This window comes from Pseudorasbora parva, chromosome 8 (genome assembly GCF_024679245.1).
Source record: "Pseudorasbora parva isolate DD20220531a chromosome 8, ASM2467924v1, whole genome shotgun sequence".
NCBI lineage: Eukaryota > Metazoa > Chordata > Actinopteri > Cypriniformes > Gobionidae > Pseudorasbora > Pseudorasbora parva.
This window is the reverse complement of record NC_090179.1, coordinates 1478371-1505739: the sequence shown is the minus strand read 5'-3', so window position 1 is coordinate 1505739 and position 27369 is coordinate 1478371. Positions and strand designations below refer to the sequence as shown.

The 27369-nt window shown below is 37.7% G+C and overlaps 1 protein-coding gene across 2 annotated transcripts in view; it reads right to left on the bottom strand.

Moving 5' to 3' along the window:
- smc4 (structural maintenance of chromosomes 4) overlaps positions 1-27369 on the bottom strand; it is a 76231-nt gene that overhangs the window by 45949 nt on the left and 2913 nt on the right. For both annotated transcript variants that reach the window (XM_067449932.1, XM_067449933.1), the window contains exons 3-5: positions 20930-21117; positions 14589-14780; positions 12559-12735 (exon numbers count right to left, since the gene is read on the bottom strand). In XM_067449932.1, coding sequence (XP_067306033.1) covers positions 12559-12735; positions 14589-14780; positions 20930-21117 — 557 coding nt within the window. The remainder of the gene's footprint in view (positions 1-12558; positions 12736-14588; positions 14781-20929; positions 21118-27369) is intronic.

Sequence of the window (27369 nt, the reverse complement as noted above, 5' to 3'; positions counted from 1 at the left end):
CATTATTGAATAGTGATTACGTTACACACACACTGACTCAGGTCCCCTGTTAGATAGTAAATCACGACGCCTGTGTGTTTGCTGTGACATTTCTTATCATCACAAACACACTGCAAAGATTTAGAGTTTTTACAGCAATAACTGAGTTTAAAGGGTAAAATCAAGCAGAAATAGCTCTCTAATGTATTAATTGCAGGTCATTATTGAATAGTAATTACGTTACACACACACTGACTCAGGTCCCCTGTTAGATAGTAAATCACGACGCCTGTGTGTTTGCTGTGACATTTCTTATAATCACAAACACACTGTAAAGATTTAGAGTTTTTACAGCAATACCTGAGTTTAAAGGGTTAAATCAAGCAGAAATAGCTCTCTAATGTATTAATTGCAGGTCATTATTGAATAGTGATTACGTTACACACACACTGACTCAAGTCCCCTGTTAGATAGTAAATCACGACGCCTGTGTGTTTGCTGTGACATTTCTTATTACCAAAAACACACTTTAAAGATTTAGAGTTTTTACACCAATACCTGAGTTTAAAGGGTTAAATCAAGCAGAAATAGACCTCTAATGTATTAATTGCAGGTCATTATTGAATAGTGATTACGTTCCACACACACTGACTCAGGTCCCCTGTTAGATAGTAAATCACGACGCCTGTGTGTTTGCTGTGACATTTCTTATAATCACAAACACACTGTAAAGATTTAGAGTTTTTACAGCAATACCTGAGTTTAAAGGGTTAAATCAAGCAGAAATATCTCTCTAATGTATTAATTGCCGGTCATTATTGAATAGTGAATATGTTACACACACACACTCACTCAGGTCCCCTGTTAGATAGTAAATCACGACGCCTGTGTGTTTCTCTCCTCAACCCCCACAACCCCCCACTCACAATTTACATTTCAATAAGGGAAGACTTGAAAAACCAGTTTGTGAACCACAGGCCAATAGAGCTCAATATACCAATGTGGCAGAACCCTTCTCAAATAAACTAGAGAAGATGCTGGGATTTGCCCTGCCAAATTAAACTAAATTACAGTTTTTACAATCGCTAGGACACATTTCTCAATACTTTGGTCATTTTCAAAATCCTTCACACAGTTCTCCAAACCAACTTTCTGCTTCACAGCAGTTATTTCACATTCAACATCCACAAAAACCAACAAAACACTTAATTCATGACTCAAATCAAGTGCCAATGATCCACAGTTTAGCTCGCACAGACTGGAGTTGTGATCACTGTGTGAAGAGTTTTGAAAAAGGGACTATTAAAGTTATTATTGAGAAATGTTTCATAAAAGGAAATTTTATATCATAGCTTAACTGTGGATCAACATTGCTTTAGCACAAACGCATTCAATGGCAACATCTTTCAATTTACCTGAAATCTTTTCTCACTTTGACACAAACACAATCAAATCTTTGTTCTACAGGCCAATTTGCACATCCTTACATGCTGTTTTCAAAAGTGTTTAACTTATGGACAAAACAATAACATAATACAAAACTGAATGAGACAGCAATTTACAACATGTATACAGTAATATTGTAATGTAATTTATCCTGCTAAAAAAATCAAACACTATCAAAGCAACTTTGATGAAACTGAACACCAACACAAGTGTTAGTCCATTACCCTCCATTCAAAAGAGGAAACTTAGGAATAATGTTGTACTGTAATGTAAGTATGCAGTGAATTATAGCAGTACAGTGTCATTCTAGTTTTGTAAAGTCATTTTAATTGTATAATGTTCCTGATGTTAGTGTTGATGTAAACCTGCGCTGCCAGTGCTCTGGAAGAGTGAGTTGATTTGTAAAAGTAAAATTAACTGCTGTGAAGCTGAAAGTTGGTTAGCAAATTTATAAACTCCTCACTCAGTTCTCCTAAAGATTGGTAAATGTGTCCTAGCGATTGTAATTTCATTTCATCATGTAATTTCAATTTATTTTTGGCAGTGTATTTGGTCTAGGAGATAGGTAACAGTAGTGAGGTTCTGTGTCTCACCTGTGAGAGTCTTCATGCATTGAAATGTAAATTACTGGTGGGGGGTTGAGCAGCAAACTCAACACACACACTATTCTCTATTCCAATTTCAAGAACACATCTAAACCACTAGCCCAAACACATTACAAGTGAAAGCACAAATAAATACAAAAGATATGATCCACATGAAATAAACAGTGCTTTTTGGGATGGCCTGTCAGTAGTTGTAATATAACACTGTCCTCACTGTAAAAAAAAAAAAAAAAAAAGTGGGTTTTTTTTCTCAAAGTGTATGTTCACTTAACTGAACCTAACATTAGCAACTATGTTTACTGGGATACTTCCTATTTTTTTAAATAATTTTGTATTAATTTGTCCACTTAAGAGTAAGAAGTCCTGAAAGAGAGCTCAGTTTAGCATTCGTGGACTGTCAGAGATACAGCTTTTGGGGTGTGTGCTTTAGGTGTTCACCCATATAGCACGTGAGTAATGAAGAGCCTTCTGAAGCAAAGTGGCACGTTTGTGTAAGAACAATGTCCATATTTTAAACTTTATAGACTAAGCTAACTATTTTTATTGAAAGAAATTGTGTTTTAGTGTTATTATGAAAAGAGTAACCCCTGACGCTAAGTTTTGTTTAGCTCTATCTTCTCTCTTCAGTGTTTGCCAGTGCACATACGTCAAGGATTCATGGGTGAAGAAGGGTTACTCTTTAAAGGACAACTCCGGTGAGAAATGACCCTTGGGGTAATTAACAGATGGTGGTTACCGAGTAGATCTTTCTCTGGGATGCGTTTTCATGGAAATCAAGTGTAAAGAGTTTTATCTCTAAAAACAGATTTGAGTGACGAACGCTGTGCTAAGTGATGAACTGTGACTGAATCTCATATGGGCCGTTGTTTCCGGAAGAAAGCACTGAACGCAGTAGAGAGAGAGAAAAAAAAAAAACTCCATGTAATTAGATTTCACAAACTTAATTCCTATCGACCAGCTCACTTAGCACAACGTTCGTGGCTCTAGTCATCGAGACTGTTTTCCAAGATGGCTGCTGTCCGTGAACGCATAATGGACTGTCTTTATAAAGTATATTCTTATTAAACTGTTTGTACTCTTACAAAGTTCTCAATGCTTCAGTTTGCATGTAGGGACCCTCATCATGCTGCCGTGTTAGTGTGAGGCTATTTTGAGCCTTGTTAGTCGTATTAGCTAGCGATTTAATTTCACTTATTCCATGCCCCATAGACAAACATTATAAGCTAATCTGTGTTTAGAGATTAAACTCTTTACATTTGATTTTCATGAAACCGCATCCCAGAGAACGATCTACTCGGTAACCATCTGTTCATTACCCCTAGGGTCATTTCTCACCGGAGTTGTCCTTTAAGAGCAAGTTGATTCGTGTAGCACTGAAAACCGAAAGCTAGTATTTTAGTCTATAAATATTTAAATATGCACTGTAAAAAAAAAGGTTGTTTTTTGTTGGTTTAACTTAAAAAAGTAAGTAACCTGGTTGCCTTAAAATTTTGAGTTTATTGAAATTAAAAATTTGAGTTGATACAATGAAGGAAATTTGAATAATAAATAGAAACTCAAACTATTATTGTATCTGAACCACATACAAATTTGATAAATCATGAAAATAGCACTATTTGGCATGTTTCACTGCATCATAAGAAATAAATCACACACAATTACCCAATATGCTTAAAAATCTTTTAAGAATATTTTAATAAAGGTTGTCAAATCTCAAAAAATGTTCATTGTATGAACTCAAAATTTTAAGGCAACCAGGTAACTTTTTTTCGAAATAATTTTTTACAGTGTGGATATTTTTATTACACAAATGCACCGCTTCAGAAGGCCTTTATTAACCCCCAGAGCTGTGTGGATCAGTTATATGATGGTTAGATGCACTTTTATGGACCGACAAGGCACTGGCATTATAAAGCTGGGAAGAGCCAGGAATTTTTAAATATACATTTAAATAACTCAGATTTTATTCATTTGAAAAAAGAATGTCATATACACTTGGGATGACTTGAGGGTGAGTAAATCATGGGCTATTTTTCATTTGTAGGTGAACTACAATTTACATTTTGATAATAATAAATAAGGGAAGACTTGAAAACCCAGTTTGTGAACCAAAGGCCAACCTAGAGGAAAGGAAAATCAAACCTGAGATCTCCTTCTCAACTCACATCTTTCTCCTAGACAGAAATGAGATCAAGTGAACATCAAATTGAGACATAAGGCTAAGTCTCCTGCTTCTCACATGTTTATCCTGAGACAAAAAATGACATTCTCTCATGTTTATCTTCTCTAAAGTTTCATAAGAGATCTCAACAACATCACATACTACGCTCTGATTTGTCTCCTTGGCTAGAGAGACTGGATTGCTCATGTGTGTCTCCTCTAAAGTTTCAGAAGGGATCTCAACAGTATCGCACGCTGTGCTCAGACATTTCTCTTCAGCTAGATACTCTGGAACTCTCACTTTTATCACCTCTAAAAAGTTTCATAAAAGATCTCAATAACATCACACATTGTGCTCAGAATATTCTCCTTAGTTAAAGTCTCTGGCACTCTCAAATTTGTCAAACAAATGTTGGTCACTTTTTCAAAACTCTTCACAGAGTGATCACAACTTCAGTCTGTGCAAGCTAAACTGAGGATCATTGGCACTTGATTTGAGACATGAATTAAGTGTTTTGTTAGTTTGGAGAACAAGTTTTGAAAATGACCAAAGTATTGAGAAATGTGTCCTAGCGATTGTAAAAACTGTAATTTAGTTTAATTTGGCAGGTCAAATCCCAGCATCTTCTCTAGTTTATTTGAGAAGGGTTCTGCCACATTGGTATATTGAGCTCTATTGGCCTGTGGTTCACAAACTGGTTTTTCAAGTCTTCCCTTATTGAAATGTAAATTGTGAGTGGGGGGTTGTGGGGGTTGAGGAGAGAAACACACAGGCGTCATGATTTACTATCTAACAGGGGACCTGAGTCAGTGTGTGTGTAACATATTCACTATTCAATAATGACCGGCAATTAATACATTAGAGAGATATTTCTGCTTGATTTAACCCTTTAAACTCAGTTATTGCTGTAAAACCTCTAAATCTTTGCAGTGTGTTTGTGATGATAAGAAATGTCACAGCAAACACACAGGCGTCGTGATTTACTATCTAACAGGGGACTTGAGTCAGTGTGTGTGTAACGTAATCACTATTCAATAATGACCTGCAATTAATACATTAGAGGTCTATTTCTGCTTGATTTAACCCTTTAAACTCAGTTATTGCTGTAAAAACTCTAAATCTTTACAGTGTGTTTGTGATGATAAGAAATGTCACAGCAAACACACAGGCGTCGTGATTTACTATCTAACAGGGGACCTGAGTCAGTGTGTGTGTAACGTAATTACTATTCAATAATGACCTGCAATTAATACATTAGAGGTCTATTTCTGCTTGATTTAACCCTTTAAACTCAGGTATTGCTGTAAAAACTCTAAATCTTTGCACTGTGTTTATGACAGCAAGAAATGTCACAGCAAACACACAGGCGTCGTTATTTACTATCTAACAGGGGACCTGAGTCAGTGTGTGTGTAACGTAATCACTATTCAATAATGACCTGCATTTAATACATTAGAGAGCTATTTCTGCTTGATTTAACCCTTTAAACTCAGGTATTGCTGTAAAAACTCTAAATCTTTGCACTGTGTTTATGACAGCAAGAAATGTCACAGCAAACACACAGGCGTCGTTATTTACTATCTAACAGGGGACCTGAGTCAGTGTGTGTGTAACGTAATCACTATTCAATAATGACCTGCAATTAATACATTAGAGGGCTATTTCTGCTTGATTTAACCCTTTAAACTCAGTTATTGCTGTAAAAACTCTAAATCTTTACAGTGTGTTTGTGATGATAAGAAATGTCACAGCAAACACACAGGCGTCGTGATTTACTATCTCAGGGGACCTGAGTCAGTGTGTGTGTAACGTAATCACTATTCAATAATGACCTGCAATTAATACATTAGAGTGCTATTTATGCTTGATTTAACCCTTTAAACTCAGGTATTGCTTTTAAAACTCTAAATCTTTGCACTGTGTTTATGACAGCAAGAAATGTCACAGCAAATACACAGGCGTCGTGATTTACTATCTAACAGGGGACCTGAGTCAGTGTGTGTGTAACGTAATTACTATTCAATAATGACCTGCAATTAATACATTAGAGGTCTATTTCTGCTTGATTTAACCCTTTAAACTCAGTTATTGCTGTAAAAACTCTAAATCTTTACAGTGTGTTTGTGATGATAAGAAATGTCACAGCAAACACACAGGTGTCGTTATTTACTATCTAACAGGGGACCTGAGTCAGTGTGTGTGTAACGTAATTACTATTCAATAATGACCTGCAATTAATACATTAGAGGTCTATTTCTGCTTGATTTAACCCTTTAAACTCAGTTATTGCTGTAAAAACTCTAAATCTTTACAGTGTGTTTGTGATGATAAGAAATGTCACAGCAAACACACAGGTGTCGTTATTTACTATCTAACAGGGGACCTGAGTCAGTGTGTGTGTGTACCGTAATCACTATTCGAAAATGATCTGCAATTATATCATTAGAGAGCTATTTCTGCTTGATTTAACCCTTCAAACTCAGGTATTGCTGTAAAAACTCTAAATCTTTGCAGTGTGTTTATGACAGCAAGAAATGTCACAGCAAACACACAGGCGTCGTGATTTACTATCTAACAGGGGACCTGAGTGAGTGTGTGTGTAACATAATCACTATTCAATAATGACCTGCAATTAATACATTAGAGAACTATCTCTGCTTGATTTAACCCTTCAAACTCAGGTATTGCTGTAAAAACTCTAAATCTTTGCAGTGTGTTTATGACAGCAAGAAATGTCACAGCAAACACACAGGCGTCGTGATTTACTATCTAACAGGGGACCTGAGTGAGTGTGTGTGTAACATAATCACTATTCAATAATGACCTGCAATTAATACATTAGAGAGCTATTTCTGCTTGATTTAACCCTTTAAACTCAGGTATTGCTGTAAAAACTCTAAATCTTTGCAGTGTGTTTATGACAGCAAGAAAGGTCACAGCAAACACACAGGCTTCGTGATTTACTATCTAACAGGGGACCTGAGTCAGTGTGTGTAATGTAATCACTATTCAATAATGACCTGCAATTAATACATTAGAGAGCTATTTCTGCTTGATTTAACCCTTTAAACTCAGGTATTGCTGTAAAAACTCTAAATCTTTGCAGTGTGTTTATGACAGCAAGAAAGGTCACAGCAAACACACAGGCGTCGTGATTTACTATCTAACAGGGGACCTGAGTCAGTGTGTGTGTAACGTAATCACTATTCAATAATGACCTGCAATTAATACATTAGAGAACTATTTCTGCTTGATTTAACCCTTCAAACTCAGGTATTGCTGTAAAAACTCTAAATCTTTGCACTGTGTTTATGACAGCAAGAAATGTCACAGCAAACACACAGGCGTCGTGATTTACTATCTAACAGGGGACCTGAGTCAGTGTGTGTGTAACATAATCACTATTCAATAATGACCTGCAATTAATACATTAGAGAGCTATCTCTGCTTGATTTAACTCTTTAAACTCAGTTATTGCTGTAAAAACTCTAAATCTTTACAGTGTGTTTGTGATGATAAGAAATGTCACAGCAAATACACAGGCGTCGTGATTTACTATCTAACAGGGGACCTGAGTCAGTGTGTGTGTAACGTAATCACTATTCAATAATGACCTGCAATTAATACATTAGAGAGCTATTTCTGCTTGATTTAACCCTTTAAACTCAGGTATTGCTGTAAAAACTCTAAATCTTTAAAGTGTGTTTGTGATTATAAGAAATGTCACAGCAAACACACAGGCATCGTGATTTACTATCTAACAGGGGACCCTGAATCATTTTGTAAATCATAAATAAATCAAAAGTGGTTAGTTTAAAAAACTCATAAATGTATAAGGTGGTAAGATGGGCCTTTTATATGGGCCAAAAGTCACACATTATTTTTACAAATACTTGGCTAACATAATTTTTTTTTTAATAATGTCTATGTTAACACTTGTTTAAAAGAACTTTAGATGCAAAGTTTTTCCCATTTACCGTACCTTTTTTTTTTTTTTTTTTTTTTGATAAATAAAATAATGCATTATTTTTCAGTAAATATAGGCTACTCTCATTAAAATGTTTTATATATATATATATATATATATATATATATATATATATATATATATATATATATCTGTCCACGGCCATGATGGATGGTATTTACAATATTTATTTGTAGAAACTGAAGACACACACATTTTGATGGCAGATGTATTTCTAATTACATCCTGGTTGTTTAGATTTTTTAATCCTTTTTTTCTTGGATCCTGTAGTATTTAATTTCATTTTAGTAAGTAATGCAAAGTTTGAAACTAGTCAGGGTATTTAGTAAAGAGATATAATCTATATGATGTTTGTTCCTTTAGTAAGCAGCCTGTTAAACAGCAGCTCTAGAGTCAGAGGACAGCAGGCCATTCAAACAATAGAGGAGTGTGTGTGTGTGTGTGTGTGAACGACGTGTGTTTAAGGGCTATTACAGTTCCTGCTCCAGCCTACAGGGGAGCTGCTGAGCATGGCCTTAAACACTCACACACTCTTAGGTCCCCTCTTGGTCAAAATTTTTAAAAATTCACCAGAGTGTTGTTTCTTGATTTTAACATGATTTAAACACACACACCTGTAGGTCCCTACTTGGTCAAACATTAAAAAAATCACCAGAGCATTTCTTTAGTGTTTTACTTCATTTTCACATGATTTAATGCATGACCAACAGGGGACTTGAAAAATGTCCCCTCTTGGCTCAGAGGTCCCCTGTTGGTGAGTGTGTAACGACGCCAAGGTCCCCTGTTAGATAGGTAGACAAGTACACACACACACACACACACACACACACACACACACACACACACACACACACACACACACACACACACACACACACACACACACACACACACACACACACACACACCCTGGGGATTAGCAGATAAACATCATAGGCTCATTTTTGGGTCAACTATCCCTTTAAGGCGGGCGTACACAGTGCGAATTCGGACACTCGGGAGATCGTGATTGCAGACGCTACGAGTCATTTAATTCGATCATCGCATCAAATCAGCTGGTACATGGCACGACGGTTTGCACCGCGAGCCGGCCGCGATCACACGAGCTTGCGTGTTAAACACAGACACCAGAGCATTCAATGTTGCTGCTTTAGCTTCAGATATAAAAAAATAAAGAAAAAATGTGTGCAAATGATTTGTTGAAAAGCAGAGAACAGTAGTAGCCATTCCTTTCAACCAAAACAACCAGAGGGAGAGAAGAGTGCACGTGAGAGAGAGAGAGAGAGTGTGTGTGTGTGTATGTGCTGTATGTTTGCAGCCACTGAGCCAATAATACTCATAGATTGAGCCCAAGTGACGTGCTTGTGCATGATTTGGCAATAGGGGACAGCCACATGCTGGTAAAAATCAGGCCGACTCCCAGAACTTTTTAAACATGTTTAAAAATGATCGTAAGGTCGGGAGGTGCTCCTAACGTGCTCGGCTCGTCTCGTATTTCCTCTAACACGGTGCGAGCCACGACCATACGAGCATCCGCATGTCCACGCGATTTCTCCCGAGGAAAAAAAATCCTTTAACGGGAAACACTGAATGAATCTTGTTGTGTTTTTAAGTGCACAACAACTAAAAATAGAATAGAATTAGCAAATATGACATTTAAAACTAAACTGCCAAAACGGCGTAAAAAAGGCATTCCTCACGTCAACCCTCTTGGCGCCACGGTCGAGTTTACTTATGCGTCACTGAATAAAACGGCTGATTTTGTCAAATAGGGTGTCAAATTTCATTCAACCTCCCCTCCACAGACATGTCGTACTTCATCCCTGACTCATACAAACATCATGATTCATACAAAATATACGAGCAAGAGCGCATTGAGTCAGTGTAAACAAAAGCGGAGCTGACGTGCGAGTGAGCTGTTTTATCAGAGCATTGTCAACGTCAGCGAGTATTTGCATTAGATTGTTATTACTATTATCATTTTCTAATGGCATCAATAAAGCTTACCCGCAATGAAGTGTTGGGTCTTCTATTCGCGGACCCTGATTCTGAAGGGAAATATGAGATGACGGTGATTCTGAAAGTGAAACTAAACGTTACACTAAGCACAAATGGTGAATCATTTGCCCAATGCAGATGGTCCTTTGCCCAATGTCAGTGGTGGGAATAATGTTTCCCGGGGTCGAAGTGTTCATCGCGAAGTTAGCAGGTGTGTTAGTGTTGGGAATGAGGCGGCCGCGGGAGATTTTTGCCGCGCTCACCATGAAGCACGCTCCGCTATCGCGACAGTATTGTGGTGGAGACTTTATCTAACACCACTGGGTATGTTAGAAGAGGTCGAAGTATTCATAAGCAAGTTCGAGGGCAATGTGGAGGCAGGGTGGGGAGTCAAAATGACAATAAGAGTGGCCGTGCACACTCGGCGGCGCGTGAGGCAGATCTGGACACGAGCAGACGCGCTGTGACACGGGGCAGAGGGGCTATTATGCATAATATATAATATATATGTGCCCTATATATGGAATGAAAGTGCTTACTGTATGTAGTAAATGGAAAATCTCTACAGCAAAAGGCAAACCGCTACATGCCAGTTTGTTTCGGTTTGTTTCTACCATTTATTAGTAATGATTTACACAGTTTGTTTACTATTTACCTGAACATTCAGTACTGTGCAATATAGCACACAGAAGGTGAGGGACATTTTGGGGGGAAAGAAGTGCTGCATTTATCATTTAAACATGTGGCCTTTTCTAATGAAAATTCTAGAATCCAAGATTGCCCCCACGTTATGACGTCATAATATGCAAATTATATGGGAAAATGTAATCTCTACATAAACTTATGGTCCTCCTTAATATTTCTCTAATTTACAGAAAGTTTCTATCTTTTATCACTTTTAAGATATAGCCTTTTGAAATTAAGATGTCAAAATCGAACGTTTTAGGAAAAAACCTCTGGCGCCTAAAGGGTTAATGCGCACACCACTGCCAAAACGCGTCATTTATAGATACTGTATGATACTCCGCCAACAACACTAAAACAGCGATGACCTTTGTGTTGCGCTTTGTCAGCACTATAGTAAAGTGACGTTGTGAAGTACACAGAACATAACGCATTTAGCAGAGTCAAAACTGATGGATTATTGATCCACACCCCTTTCAGCAGCTGCCGTTTAGACGGTTTAAAACTCGCAGATGTCCTGATCATGTGTCATATGATAGACAGGAGTAGGGATGCGCGGTATACCGGTACTGGGAAAATACCGGTATATATTTTATTTAAAACGGTACGATATCATGATTTAGCACATTTCGGTATATGCTGCTGTTCCGACGTTCACCGCTCGATGGCAGCGCGCTACCCAAACTGACCCCAAACAACCCGCAAATGTGACAACAACAGAACAAAATGGATAAAGCAGGTGAATCTCACTCAAGATGCCCAAAACAAATTAATAAAGAGAGGAGTAGAAGTGAAATTAGGAAACGTACCCTTTCAGTTTCTCAGTGTTGATGCACTTTGGAAGTTGTCGTTTTTATTCCGATTGTATTACACACATCCATTCATGAGAATCGATCGGGTCACTCGCCTCTCACTCGGGTGAGCCTAAATATTTGTTCACAGTCGCACGCAATCATTTTCAGGCGTAAATGTAGAGCCCTGTCAAATTCGATATCTGTTACCCATCCCGAGACGAGCGTGAAATGTTGAATCGGATTATGCAGATCGCTTTAGTGTAGTGCGATGTCTTTTGAAGCCAGAATTAGCTAATTTTGAGAGATTTTTGGCTGAAATTATTTCTCACAAAGTTTTCAAATGACTGATTTGATGTGATGAGCTTTGCTGATTAATTTACTAATAAACATTTGTGGTAATTTCTCACTTAATAAACTCAAAACTTGCATAATTGTACTCATTTGCGTGCAATAAATATACCGCGCCAACATCAGACCGTGTGGTATCGATTTAATATCGGTTCGTCGGTATTAGATCGTGGTACAGGAGTCATATAACGTTAGTCCCATATTCAATCTCAACTGTGCTGAGTTATATTTAATGTAGATACAACGTACTGTATATTAATACCACTTTAGCATAGCGATCACTTGGATATACAGCTACAAGATATCGCGCTAAAAACCCTTCAGTCATGAATGAGCGTGTCTGGCTGCTGATTGGCTGAAAGGGTGCGCTCGTCGGCAGCATTAACACCAGCGGACTCTGCGTGTTGCTCTCAAACCACAGGTAGGCGAACTCATGAAGTCAAACGGGATAAACAGGTTTTATTAATGTATTTTTTCCGCATGCTGGAGCTCTGGCGCGGTGCCGGAGCGCTTTAAGGCCTGCTTTAGCGCATGAGGAGCGCTGCTGGCGATTACCTGCAGGATGAGGAAGCGGTTGTGGTCCAGATCGATGCCGTGGCTGCGCAGTAGCGTTCCCACATCTTTAAAGGTGGCCTTCTTCCCGTTGATGTGGTAGGCGGAGGAATTGTCTTTCCCAGCAGTTCTGGACACATAGAAGGAGCTGCCGGGAATGATATCGTAGTCGTCTCCTTCCTGAACACACAAGCCCAGCAGAAGAAGCATTTCAATTATGAATATAGAGGAGAAAGAGAAATCTCATGTGGCTGTTTGTCTTTGACCTTCATAAATCAAGGCTCTCACACACATTTGTATCACGCAACGACTCGACTACAGGTAACAGGGCCTGAGTTCTTAAATTACATTTATCTCATGCAAATATTCAGCACACTTTTACAATGCTGTCCAAGAGTTTACACAACACAAGAAAGCTTAATCTCAATCTTTGAATTCAATTGGAAAAGTAGCACAAATAAATACAATTAGAATAAAGATTCAAATGAAATAGAGAAATTGTGAGAAGTTTCTGGGCTAGGCCTAGCACTACGTACTCAGGTACAGAAATACAACAGAAACTGAATAAAAAGTAATCAAACGTGAAATAACTCTGGACTATTGCAATTCAAGCAAAAATAATATTTGATGATTGCTGGAAATTATTGGTTTATTATAAAAGATAAAAACTTAATCAACTATTAACTATATCTATTAACTAATCAACTATTAACTAATCAACATGGGTATATGGACCAATATGCATGCTTTATGCAAATGTACGTTTATTATTAGTGAAACCATACTTATTCAATAAAACAGCATGAAGACTAGACATGTATCAAAGGTCACAGATGTTTATCAAAGAACTTGTTCATGTCTCTTAAGCCTATGCTTAAATTCAGAATAAGCAGGGATTTCTCTCATTTTAAGAATATAAATAAAGGTTGTATTACTGTTTAGTTCAGAGCAGGGCACCGTTCATATGAAAAACTGGTAATGTGAAAGCGGTCATGCGGACCTGAGAGCGCAGCAGTAACACACCATACTGGAGGAGGAGGTCCATATTCCACGAGGAGGAATATAGTGCGGCCCCTTTAAGAGACGCGCGCTCCCTATTGAACTGCCGGTATTTTGCGTGTGTGTGCGTGTGCGCCAAACTGTCCCACGACTGACGCGAACAGTGTGAGAAACACGGAAACGGGAGCGTTCTTGTTCAGGAAAGTAACCTGTTTTAGCCGATTGTAATGTATTTAGTTCAATATAACACATGTAGCTTACTGTAAGTGGTGATGGTGTTAACGATTTACCTCAGGCATGAACGAGAGCGAGCTTGGAGTGTATTCGCACATCGCGTTGGGACTGCAGAGAATGCACTGCGCTCAGTGTAAAAACGCACTTTTCTTTCGACCAGAAAATACAGAACCAGAAAATATGGTAGCTTATAGGCAATAACTGCACTTTTGGTTTAGAATAGTAATGTTAACCCTTTTCTTTCCCTATTAATGTTTGCTGCTGCATCCTGTACGTGCTTGATCTCTCCAACTACGGGCTAACTAACATCTCGGTTAAAACAGAAAAGGTGCGCAGCGTTAACGCGCATTAAGAAATTTAGTGCCGTTAAAATGAATTTACGTTAACGCGTTATTAACGTGTTAATTTTGACAGCCCTAATATATATATATATAAGGGGTGTGCATAGTCGAATATTCGATCTGTGAATAGTATTTGAAAACTTAACATACTATTTGTATTTTACCGTGTTGATTGGCTGGCTGTAAATGCAGTGAATCGATTCACTGTCCACCCAAAGACTCACAGCCCTAGAGAAGTGAGTGGTTTAAAACCGCCATCACGTTCAGCTGTGCAGGTGCAACGTGCCATTGGTGCCCAGAGATCGAGAACAGCTGAATCAGTTGGTGAAATGGTTGCTCGGAAAGCTTTAAAATGGCTGATTTGATTTAATAATCTGTGTGGATTAATTTCCTCATACGACCTAGAGGCCTGAAGTGCATAAATGTGTGTGATGGCGTGGTGTTTGCAGAAGCGTTGACCTTGTCGGTGATCTTCTGGAAGTGCACCTCTACAGTGCAGCTCTGGATGTCTGGATGCTCGTCTGAGCTGTGGATCAGCACCGACAGCTTCTTCGAGCGGATCTTCTGGGCTCGGTATCCAAACACAAACAGCATGGAGTCGATCACGTTGGACTTGCCGCTGCCGTTTGGGCCGATGATGCAGGAGAAGCACTGGTGAGAGAAAGGTTCAGACAGAATGCAATGGTAAGACAACCTAAAGCCCTGTTCGGACGGATTAGATTAATAAGGGGAGGTGGGAGTAAAGTACCTCAGGACGTCTGTAATATTAATGGCCAATTCGCACGGGACAAGACATCTCAGTAAAACTAGCAGAAGTGGGAGGAGTAACTCGCTTTACACACCACAGTAACCTCTGTGCCATGTGTGTATGACGTTACTGTTATCACATGAGCAAACACACAACATGCGCCTGTCTGAACTCCTATACATATATATAGGAGGGGTGTGCAATATCATGATAATACCGGTATAAATTTACACATGATAGTGTCATATTGCGATATCAATGATATAGCGACGGGATGACGTTTGGGCATTTACTTTCCCTAGCGCACATAATTGATGATGATTTACTACCTAAAGGGGAGCTGCTCGGTTACAAGAGGTCAGCCCTCTTGACAACTGACATAACATTGACAACTTACAGCTGTTATTGATGCTTGCAGCGCAATATTTGACCAGAAGCGTAACATTGACGATTATTTTCGTCAGTTATGGCTACAGGTATGTATGTATGTATTAAATATGTGTGTATGAATATTGTGTATGTGTATATTAGGGCTGTGCAATTAATTGAGTTTTAATTTTGGCTCCCAACAGTCACCAAAATAGCACAATCAAGAAACAACGATTATTTTGCCATGTTCTGTTTTGCAAGAACACTTATTTAGTCTTGCGTTCTGAAAGAAGGTGAGCAAAAAGGCAAAACCAACTCCGTTGTCTGGGAACGGTTTGGCTTCGAGTTCAAGGAATCAGACGACGAGCAGAAACAGGTTACGTGCAAGATTTGCTCCACGGTAGTGGCTGCAACGCAAGGGAACACCACAAATTTGTTTAACCACTTGAAAATTAACACAGAGTGACCTATGACAATCAAATAAAGAAACAAATACAGCAATCCACAACATCCTCCGTAACCCAGGCATCATTACACACACACACACACACACACACACACACTCTACAAGGCAACTCCCTAACCGTTGAAATTGGAAAGACACAGAAATAACTGATCCCGTTCAGACGTTTCTTCTGCTCTTCAAGCCTGCTTTTATTTGATCAAAAATACAGATTTTTTTCATATTGTGATATCACAATTTTCAATAATTGGTTTTCAATGTATTATACTTTAAATTATCATTTATTTCTGTGATCAAAGCTGAATTTTCCGGATCATTCCTCCAGTCACGTGACTATCACATGATCCTTCAGAAATCCCTCATACTCTGAGATTATTATGAGTGTTGGAAACAGTTCTGCTGCCCAATATATTTGATGAATAAAATGCTCAAAAGAACTGCATTTATTCAGAATAAAAACATTTTCAAATAATATACATTTTCTTTACTCTCCTTTTTATCAATTTAACACATGCTTGCTGAATAAAAGTATATGTTTATTTTTAAAAAAATAGGGAAAAAAATTACTGACCAGTAGTGTAGTTACAAACGATTTCTAATCTTAAAACAGTAGTTTTTTTATTATTCATCAAAGTATCCCATTAGCAGCCCTGCCAGCTTGAGTCGTTTGTATTCTGTCTGGCACATTAGTGACCTTATTTGCGGTTAATTCTGGGGCTGATGGCGAGCCCACCTTTAATACTCTGATCACGCCACTAGCCATATTTGTTGAATATAATTTGCCAAAATGTTGCCTACTTGTTTTCAAGAGATTGTGGAAGTGCACTTTATTTGTTGATCTTATTTATTTGTGGTTATCGTTTTTACTTGAATACTTTTATACTTTGATTTGAATGCGTTATATTATTTATTTTAATAGTTCAAAAAGTACAACAAATGTTACAAATGGTCTTTTTAATAAATGCAACACATTTCCAAAGTCGTGTTACAATATTGATTTCAATAAACGTGATTTCAATATTATATTGACCAAAATAATCGTGATTATGATTTTCCATAATCGAGCAGCCCTAGTGTATATATAAAATGTGTGTGTTTTATGTATGTATGTATGTATGCATGTATGTATGTATGAATGAATGTATGTATGTATTTATGCATGCATGTATGTATGTATGCATATATGTATGTATGTATGTATGTATGCATGCATGTATGTATGTATGCATGTATGTATGTATGAATGAATGTATGTATGTATTTATGCATGCATGTATGTATGTATGCATATATGTATGTATGTATGCATGTATGCATGCATGTATGCATGCATGTATGTATGCATGCATGCATGTATGTATTTATGCATGCATGTATGTATGTATGTATGCATGTATGTATGTATTTATGCATGCATGCATGTATGTATGTATGCATGCATGTATGTATGAATGTATGTATGAATGAATGTATGAATGTATTTATGCATGCATGTATGAATGTATGTATGAATGAATGTATGTATGTATTTATGCATGCATGCATGTATGCATGCATGTATGTATGCATGCATGCATGCATGTATGTATGTATGCATGTATGTATGTATGTATGTATGTATGCATGCATGTATGAATGTATGTATGAATGAATGTATGTATGTATTTATGCATGCATGTATGTATGTATGTATGTATTGTAGCGGGGCCAGGCAGTTGAAAGGTTTTGTTCGGGCGCCAGACAGTTTATATTACTGTCGAAAAACTACACATCGAATGCCTCTCACAAAGTTCAGAAATTAAGTATTATTATTTTAGTTCAAAACATCTCAATGACATGAACTCGTTCAAAGAATTTTCTATACAAAACTTACATGGTCATGATATTCAAAATCACATTTTCCATAAGTCAAACAAAATAAATAAAGTAAATAACCAAAACCCTCGAAATAAAACAACCTACTCCAACCAAAAAATATTCAATTTAAAGTTCTATATTCGTTATTCGTTAGAGTTCGTTTTTCCAACGGGGAAATGGCCAAAAGAAAAAAATCTACAAAAGGGTCTAACTTTTTTAAGAGAATGAGAGATCGCAAGAAGTTTAAAAGCATGGAAACAGTCTGTTTTGCGCTCTCCTATCTTAAGAGTCAAGGGGAAAAAAGTTTCTTCAAGAATAATTAGCTTCTGCCAACAGTCAAGTTATAAGAGGAGAATCAAAATCCCTCAAACCCGTTCGGCGTTGACGGAGGCCTTTTCCCCTCTGATTGCCACAATTCTTCCCTTTGCAGAGGACATCGGAAGATTCCAGCGGTCTTCCTGGTGTACCCACAAGGTTTTCGATTCAATCGAGAGTAGGTAAACTCCAACAACAACTAATTATTCTCAGCAACCGCTCAACAGCCCCATTCCGCCATTTCCACCCGGCTCTCACTTCCGCGTCTCGTCTTCGCTTCCCTTTCCTTCACGCATGTCCCTTCTTTTTCTCCGTTAGCGGACCACACCCTTTTCTTTCTCATTATTTTTATTTTTTCGTTCAGATAAATAATGAAGATAATTATCATAATGATTTGGTTAAAATTTTTTGCATTAGCTTGGATTATTCGTTGTTTGACAGTGATATATGAAAACACTGAGTTTGCATTTTCATGTAATGCTCCATTACAGTATGCATGCATGTATGAATGTATGTATGCATGCATGCATGTATGCATGCATGAATGTATGTATGAATGTATGTATGAATGAATGTATGTATGTATTTATCCATGCATGCATGCATGTATGTATGTATGCATGTATGAATGTATGTATGTATGAATGTATGTATGTATTTATGCATGCATGTATGTATGTATTTATGCATGCATGTATGTATGTATTTATGCATGCATGTATGTATGTATTTATGCATGCATGCATGTATGTATGCATGTATGTATGTATGAATGAATGTATGTATGAATGTATGTATGAATGTATGCATGTATGTATGTATGAATGTATGTATGTATTTATGCATGCATGTATGTATGCATGTATGTATGTATGTATGTATGTATGAATGTATGTATGTATGTATGCATGCATGTATGTATGTATGCATGCATGTATGTATGTATTTATGAATGAATGTATGTATGAATGTATGTATGTATTTATGAATGAATGTATGTATGAATGTATGTATGAAGGTATGCATGTATGTATGTATGTATGTATGCATGTATGTATGCATGTATGTATGTATGCATGTACGTACGTACACACACACTTAGGTCTAGTCTAACAAATCTGATTGTTGTTGTAATAGACACTTAATCGCAGCGCCAGTGGAAGTGCCGTCTGATCCCCAGTGGTGTGACACGTCAGCACGGGGTGGGGTTTGGGTCTATGTGTGATGGCTTATTAGTAGGGCTGTTTCGAATGCCATTTTTTGAGCTTCGAAGCTTAGGTGGCAATCAATATCGAATATTCGAAGCTTCGGTGGGTGGGGCTTAATATATAATAATAGTGCAATATGATCAGGTGGCACACATTCTTTAAATATTAATAAACATTTAATAATCTTTTAAATAGAACAGTTTCCGGTACGCATTACACGGGCAGGTTTATGCTCTGAAAACGGACAGTGCACAAGTGATACAAAACACAGTGTAGTGAGGTCTGGCTCCATTATCTTTATTAATTCAACTACATTAACGGGCCTCATATAGCGATAAAGTCTCCTATGGCATCTATTATCTCTCTCTATCCTTTCTCTGTTAACGGTTTTCGGAATTGCAGGATCTGCTGTGAAGGTTTGGGTTTTGTTGAGCATGTTGATGGCTGCAATACCTGTGGATGTACCTATAAAAAAATTATTATTAGCCTGTGCTGCTGTATGTTTTTAAATAGTGTCGTATTTGCAATTAGCCTATTTATCATAGCAAATTAAGCGCATAAAAGCTTCTTTTTTTTTTGCCGCGTGCAACTTACAGAACTCAGGTGATTTTTCAAACTTGTGGTGCTGTTGTGGTAGGCCAGTTTCAGATCGCATATTTGACACACTACCTTTGTCTTGTCATCCTCACTTAATTTAAAGTGCTCCCAAACAGCTGAGGTCTTGGGCATTTTGTACCTATTAAGTATGAGATAAAATAAATCACTACGTTCGCCAACGGGTGGTTCAAGCTGCAAGCATGAGTGAGAATGAGTCTGCGACGGAAGTCACGTGTTTAAAAAAAAAAAAAAAAAGATTATTCGAATCTCAAAACTGAAAATCGAATGCCACCTCACCGAACGAATATTCGATTTTTCTAGTACAGCCCTACTTATTAGTCGGACGGTGTGACCATTAAAGTCATGTGTTAACCAGCTCCTCGTGGCGGTGATTCACTGGCCCTCATTTATCAATCTTGCGTGGAAACGTGCGTATATGTTGGCTTAAGATTATGCTCACACTCCTCTCACCATCATTAGAATAACACGCCCCTATATATTCAAGTAAGTCTCCGCCTCCCGCACGCCCTCATTTTACGCCATGGACACGCGGAAGACGGCAAAGAAGCGAAACTTCTCCGACGTGGAGATCGGGCGCGTCTCAATCATCTCACTAGTCAGGGCACTGATTAGGACATAAGTCACTGGGCTGACTCCCTGATCAGTGCCCTGACTAGTGGACTAGTGAGATGATGGAGACGCGCCTATCGAGACCATCATCAGGGAAGTGGGAAAAAACTAAATTGTTTTATTTGGGAGTTAAATATGGACACATTTGGACCCAAATTACGAGTACTGTTAATAGTGTGGGTGTTGAGAAGCGCACTCCAGCAGTTTAAAGCTGTTTGGATGATAATTTACCACCTACAACGCAACTACATTACCACCTACTTCAAGCGCCCCCAAGCTCGCAAAACGCATTTTAAAAAAACTTTTAAACAGGAAAGGACTTTTACCGTACATTTTTACAGCAGGTCTATTCGAACGGGAATAGTATTACCTGAGGTCGTTTTTCCGGTCCTTTTTACAGGAGGTAAAAGTCTCGGTAATCTTTGACAAAATGATGATTAGCGAGATGGCACATTCAGACAGGACTAAAATCACCGAGCACCTCTGGTAATAATTCCTTTACCCCCATGTTAAACTAATCCTGTGCGGATAGGGCTTGAGTGCTCAAATCCAGCACATGACCTGATGTTATTCCCGTTATTCCCCAGTGTTGAGTGGCTAGCGCCGTCAGTACCTTATGGAAGGGGCCCAGAATCTGTTCCCCGGCGTAGGACTTGAAGTTCCTGTTGAGGATGTGTGTGATCATGAGGCGAGGGGCTCCGGGCTCAGAGCTCATGGCAGGGGGCGGAGCGGGGGCGATGCTGCCCAATATCTGCTCCAGACTGCGCTCATCAACCTCAGCCGCACCGCCTGGAGACGCTTCTGCAGGAACAGCAACACCACATCAACACGGGCAGCGGGGCAGGGCCAAGAAATATCATCTCAGGGTACATGCAGGAATCCTGAAGGTCATTTCAATACCGTTTTAAGACATGTTGAAGACCTCCCCAAAATATTAAGACCTCATTGCTCTTCAAGTTCTAATCAGCAACAAGCCTTTAACTTAATAAACAGTTGTGGTGTGCAGATAAATCTATAGAGCACAACCATACAACACAACTCAGACAAGCGCAGAAGAAACAAAGCTCAAAAGAATACATTAAAGCATGGGCAATGTTTATTAAAACACACATTAGTAAAGAGCAGCAGTGCATCAAATGCATCAAAGTGTTAGTTGACCCAGAAATGTGAATTGTGTGATTAATTCCTCCTGTGGTTGGCCAGCCGTCAGACCTCCGCTCATCTTCACACACAGATGAAGATATTAGTGTTGAAATCCGATGGCTCAGAAAGGCCTTCATTGACAGAGGTGGAATGTAACGAAGCACAAATACTTCCTTACTTTACTTAAGTACATTTTTCACGTATCTGTACTTCACTTAAGTAGAATCAATAGTGCATACTTTTTACTTTTACTTCGTTACATTTTGCAGCAAATATTTTACTTTCTACTCCACTACATTTCTACAGCGTTTCGTTATATTTTCTGATCAGTTTCAGGGCTCGAGATGAAGGTTTGTTTGGATAATTATTGTATAATAATAGGCTAATATATGAACTGACGGATGCGCTGTTGACAATCGCAGTAAATATTCAAAATGTGAAGGTTTTTATATTTGATAACGTATAATACAGTTAAAAAACATCACGACCAAGAGTGTTTTCCTGAATACCATCACGACTGAAAATGTGACACTGATTTCATGACAGCTCCATAAACAATTAATTAAAATTAGTCACTTAGATTTAAGATGCAATATAAACGGCTTTTGTTCTGTTACAGCAGCGACAATATTTCCCAGATCAGATCATATTTCCACAGCAGAACCACAACGCATCTCTCAGCAATAGTGTGTTACTGAATGATTCAGCGTTCGAATGAATCGGTTGAATCAAAGATTCAATGACCTGTTGGTAAACGACTGCCTCATTCATGAACGAATCAGCCGTTTGAGCGAACCGACTCAATGACTCGCTCATTAAGACCTGCCGCCACCTACTGGTAGTTTAGTTTCATGTTTAAACATTCTTTCCAACGTTTCTTATTGTGTTAAAAATATATAGGCCTAGTTAAAACAATCTCATTACATTATTTAATGCAGTTGTAATTTGTCAGTGTAAATTATTTAATTTAACAACCATATGGGCTAGCGTTATTCTAATTTAATTTATTGATCAAATTTAAGAATATAAAAGGAAAGCTGAAGCATATCCTATATTTAAGATTAATCCTCATAAATATGAAGACTTAAATACATCAAAGCTGATGAAAATGTTCTTCTGGATATTGATATTTAACTCTGCGGATCGTTCTGATATTGTGAGTCAGAATGTAAACTGGGCAACGGATGATACGCACAATTAGCCTGCATTAACCCAAAACTAACTGAATTAAAACGCCACAGCCCATACTGTTTTCTTCTTTTTAATTATTAGAATATAGACATTAAGACAGGGCTCTACATAACGCCCATTTTGGGCGCATTTACGCCTAAAAATTGCTGCGTGCGACTGTGAAAAAATATTTAGGCGCACCGGTGCGAGTGACCCGATCTATTCTCATGAATGGATGTGTAATACAATCGGAATAAAAACTACAACACTAAGTGAATCAACACTGAGAAACTGATAGGCTACGTTTCCTACTTCAATCAACTGCTTTTCATGCCTTCAGTCAGAAGAAGAAGTGCAAAAACATGTGCAACGGACTACACTTCAGACAACGATTGTTTACAAAGTGAAACCATAGACAGAGTGAAACGTGTGTGACGACGCAGCCATGCGCACTTTACCAGACGCCTCGCGCTGTTTATTTACAGCCAAATCAAAATGAACTGGAAATACCACATTTGGATTATCATAAACAAGCTCAGAAATTAGCGGATGCTTAGGGGTATAAATGCCATCAAACAATAATGTATTAATACATTTAAAAAAGCCCTTGAGTTAATCTTTATCACTCATGCTGTTTAAAAAAATACTAAATGTATATAATGAGCAAGTGTATCATGAAGACTTTTTCCAAACCGGGTTTTGTCTTATTCTGAATCACTGTACACACAAAATAAGTTATTCCCGCTGCGGATTAGCACAATATCTGCGTGACTCGTATTTTTTTTACGGTCTCTATGGACTCACCACAAACAGAGAGAAGTAGATCCAGCTGCAATGTTCTTCCGCGAGGCGCATGCGGTTCTGTTTATGAAGCGCCAGAGCGCCAAAAGTTACGGCTTGCTAAAGCTCCGAGTATTGGCATGATTGCATGTGTGATACTGATCTCGTACAAAAATCTAATAGACAAGTTAATATTGAGTAACAACGTTTTAGCCACAACACTGTCTATTTGTGAAAATCAAAGCCACACCAGAACTGATTCGCAGCTCCAAGCGATTCGATTCAAATGAATCTGTTTTGAATTATTGACTGAACTATGGACTTAATGACTTGCCGCCACCTACTGGCGGTTTTATTTTCATATTTATACTTAGCATGGACTTTTTATTTAAAATATTAAACTTTTAAAGTTTAATTTGTACATATTTCTAAATTCAAAAACTTATATGTAAAACAGTCATACAACATTAACCCATGCATTAATGCATTAAATGCATAGGTGTTTGATTGTATGAAGTCCAGTTCTGCTTTTGCATTTTGTGTGTGTGTGTGTGTGTGTGTGTGTGTGTGTGTGTGTGTGTGTGTGTGTGTGTGTGTGTGTGTGTGTGTGTGTGTGTGTGTGTGTGTGTGTGTGTGTATTTGTGCTGTACTCTCAGAAGTTAATGATAATATTATGTCAGAATTATGTTGAATTTAAGAAATTGACAGATGATGCATACATTTAATAAGATTAGAAAACATTGCTCTTATAATGGTAAAAATGACCCTGGACATTAAAGGACAAATATCGTCCTGTAATGGGAAAGTTATAATTGGAATGTGTTTGATGGATTAGAATGTGCTCCTAAATTTTTGACTGTGCTCCTAATTTTTTTTAATTAGGAGCACAAGTGCTCCTCAAGAAAAAAGTTAGCGTAGAGCCCTGCATTAAGAGAATAAATTGTTATACAAGTACTTTTACTTTTAATACTAAAAGTACATTTAAAATCAAGTACTTTTTTACTTTTACTTAAGTAGGATTGTGGTTGTAGTACTTCTACTTTTACTGAAGTAAATACGGCTCTGGTTACTTGTACTTTTACTGAAGGACTGAGATTCAGTCCTTCCTCCACCACTGTTCATTGACACCAGTGTCATTTCCTCTCTCAAGACCCATAAAGGCACTAAAGACGTCGCTACAAAGCCCATCTCACTACAGCGGCTCTATGATCATTTTATGTAGTCGAAGCCTTTTGTTTTGTGCAAATGTAAGTTTTAATATTGTGTTTATTTTGTGCAGGCCTATCTATAGCTGATTTATTTAATAAAGGATGCATTTGGTTAATTATTAACGTTAGAGGCGAGTGGTAGTAAAAGCGTGGCGGTGATCCGCTTCATCTCCAACAGCAATGCACAGCTAATAATGACTATGATTGTCATATTACACAACATTAATGAGAACACTATTAGCCGTATTAGCGGTTATTTGATTATGAAATAAGTAATTTAATTTAATTATCAATCACATTGACTAATTTTACAATCCTATAGCCCTTTATTTAGATTAAAAAAAAATCCTTCTCATTCATTTGGTGAGGAACATGGTGTTTCGAGCAGCATTGCACATCCTGTCATGCTGTCGGCTATAAGCTATAATACGCATATTGCAGTATTAAGGTTAATGATTCATCGTTTGTTAATTAAAACGACGATTGATCATGGGAATTTGTGAAAATTGACATCCCTAGTTGCCACAGTTACTTTAAAAAAGTAATCTGATTACTCCTTTAAAAAGTTACTTAGTTACTTTACAGATTAAAAGTAACTAATAAGATTACAAGATACTTTATTAGTTAGAATCAGCAGTTTCCGACAACACCCCCGCCGCCTCAACACAGAAAGGACGACCGTTTCTGCCAACACTCACTTTATTGGGAGTGCATATTTTAAACTAATCGGTTAACCGGTTTCAACCGGCTAATGAGGCTCGGTGGTCGGTCAGGAAAATGTTTAGTTTTCGCCATCCCTACACCTGCCATTAAAATATTTCAATAAATGGCTATATGGTGTGCCACGCGTGAAGGCCCGTAGCAGCGTCTGTGTCTAAAGTTTGTTTTGAGCGCTTATGCACCACTCTGGCATAATTACTCTGAGAATTACCCTGGTCTGAACCGCGTCTACTACCGTCTTCCTCCATGTTTGTTTATGTATTGCAGCGTGCATGAGGTGCATCTTGACGTAAAATTCTGCTGTAAACGCCTTATCGTGGCGTAAGCGATAGAGCCTTATATAAAACGATAGACATTTTCTATCGTCCAGACGATATATTTCATCATATCGCCTAGCCCTAGTCTATGGTTTAAACATGAGACTATACCTCCAGTAGGTGGCAGCAGGTGGCCGTCTTAATGAGTGAGTCACTGAGTCGTTCATTCAAACACTGAATCGTTCAGTAACACACTGTTGCTGTGAGACGGTTCTGCTGTGAGCGATTTTCGCTGCTAAAATCGAACAAAAGCACTCAATTTTGCATCCAAAATTTAAGTGACCAAGTGAGCGTTAATGTCAGTGAATGTTAATTAATTGTTTATGAAACCGTCATATGAAAGCAGTGTCGTTTTCAGTCGTGATGGTATTCAGGAAACGGCTCAAACGCTCTAGTGTTGTGATTTCTCCTCGAGAGACTGCACGAGCGTCAACAGATCGACCTTATTATTGTCAGTTCATCATATATTATCATCCACTATCGATCGCCACTTACACTAAACTAATGCACAATCATTCCTGCATTTTGGTGATTCGCTAGTTATTTTTTGTTTTAATCCGGCTCTTGTCCGTCGGCAAGTAAAATTCTCTTTCACTTGTCCCTTCAAAAGATCCACTTGAGGCCTGTATACATTAGTTTTTTTTTACAAAGGAAAATGACTAAAATAGTAACTCCAGGGTATATACAGCAATCCTTAAGTAAATTTACTACTTTTTAATGCCTTTTTTACTACCTTCAGAATATTTTTTAAAACCACCACGACACTGAATTGCAAGTGTTAATCAGCAACCTTTCTATTATTTACACAGATTTTGACATATATAACGTACAAAAAAGAATAGATTTAGAATCGACAGCAGGAGGAAATCTGTGATAAGTTATCATTCAGACAGTAAAACACATCTCAACATTCACAAAGGCTGGTGAAGGAGAAGCATTACTGCACACACATCTGATTTACATTAATAATTGGTAATTCAGCAATTAAATGATTTAGTGTTTTTTTTTCCAAAAACAAAACCTGAGCCAAATATTACATTTCTATAACTGTGATAAATTGTTGAATTAAACAAAATACTAAAAACTAGTGCCGTCAATCGATTAAAAACTATAACTAGATTAAACACACATTTTTTCTGTGATTAATCGCAATAAAAAAAGAAATGTTTTTGTACGTTTTTAATATATTTTTTAATATAATAATTTCACAGTTAATCAAATTAATGTAGAAACAACATAAAGACAGTATATTTTAAATACTTGTTTAAAGGGCATCTTTTTATGAATGAAGGCCAGTATTCCTGATATTAATACTGCTACTGATTTATTTATTTTTTACATTCATTATTAGGCTTCAAAAATATAGCAGTTTTTAATTTAAGTAAACTTAAAACAATGCTAACATAAACCCATAATAAATGTCATGTTTACTCCTGCCCTTCCTGTCTGAACAGTTAGGAAATATACAGAAATATAATAAAGTTATCAAAGTTATATGCAGTCTGCACTGCATAAACTATAAATTAAAGAGTTAATCCTTATTAAAGCAATAAAAGTGATTTAGTCAAGAGCAGCGAGCCCTTTTCTCTGTTCCCTTTGTTCTTTAACTTTACTGACAGGAAGCTTTATCGGCTGCTGTCCCTTTAAGAGCAGACACACACGCGGATCTCACTGTCTGTGGATCGCGCCTCATTCTCTCACAACTCTTTTGGTTC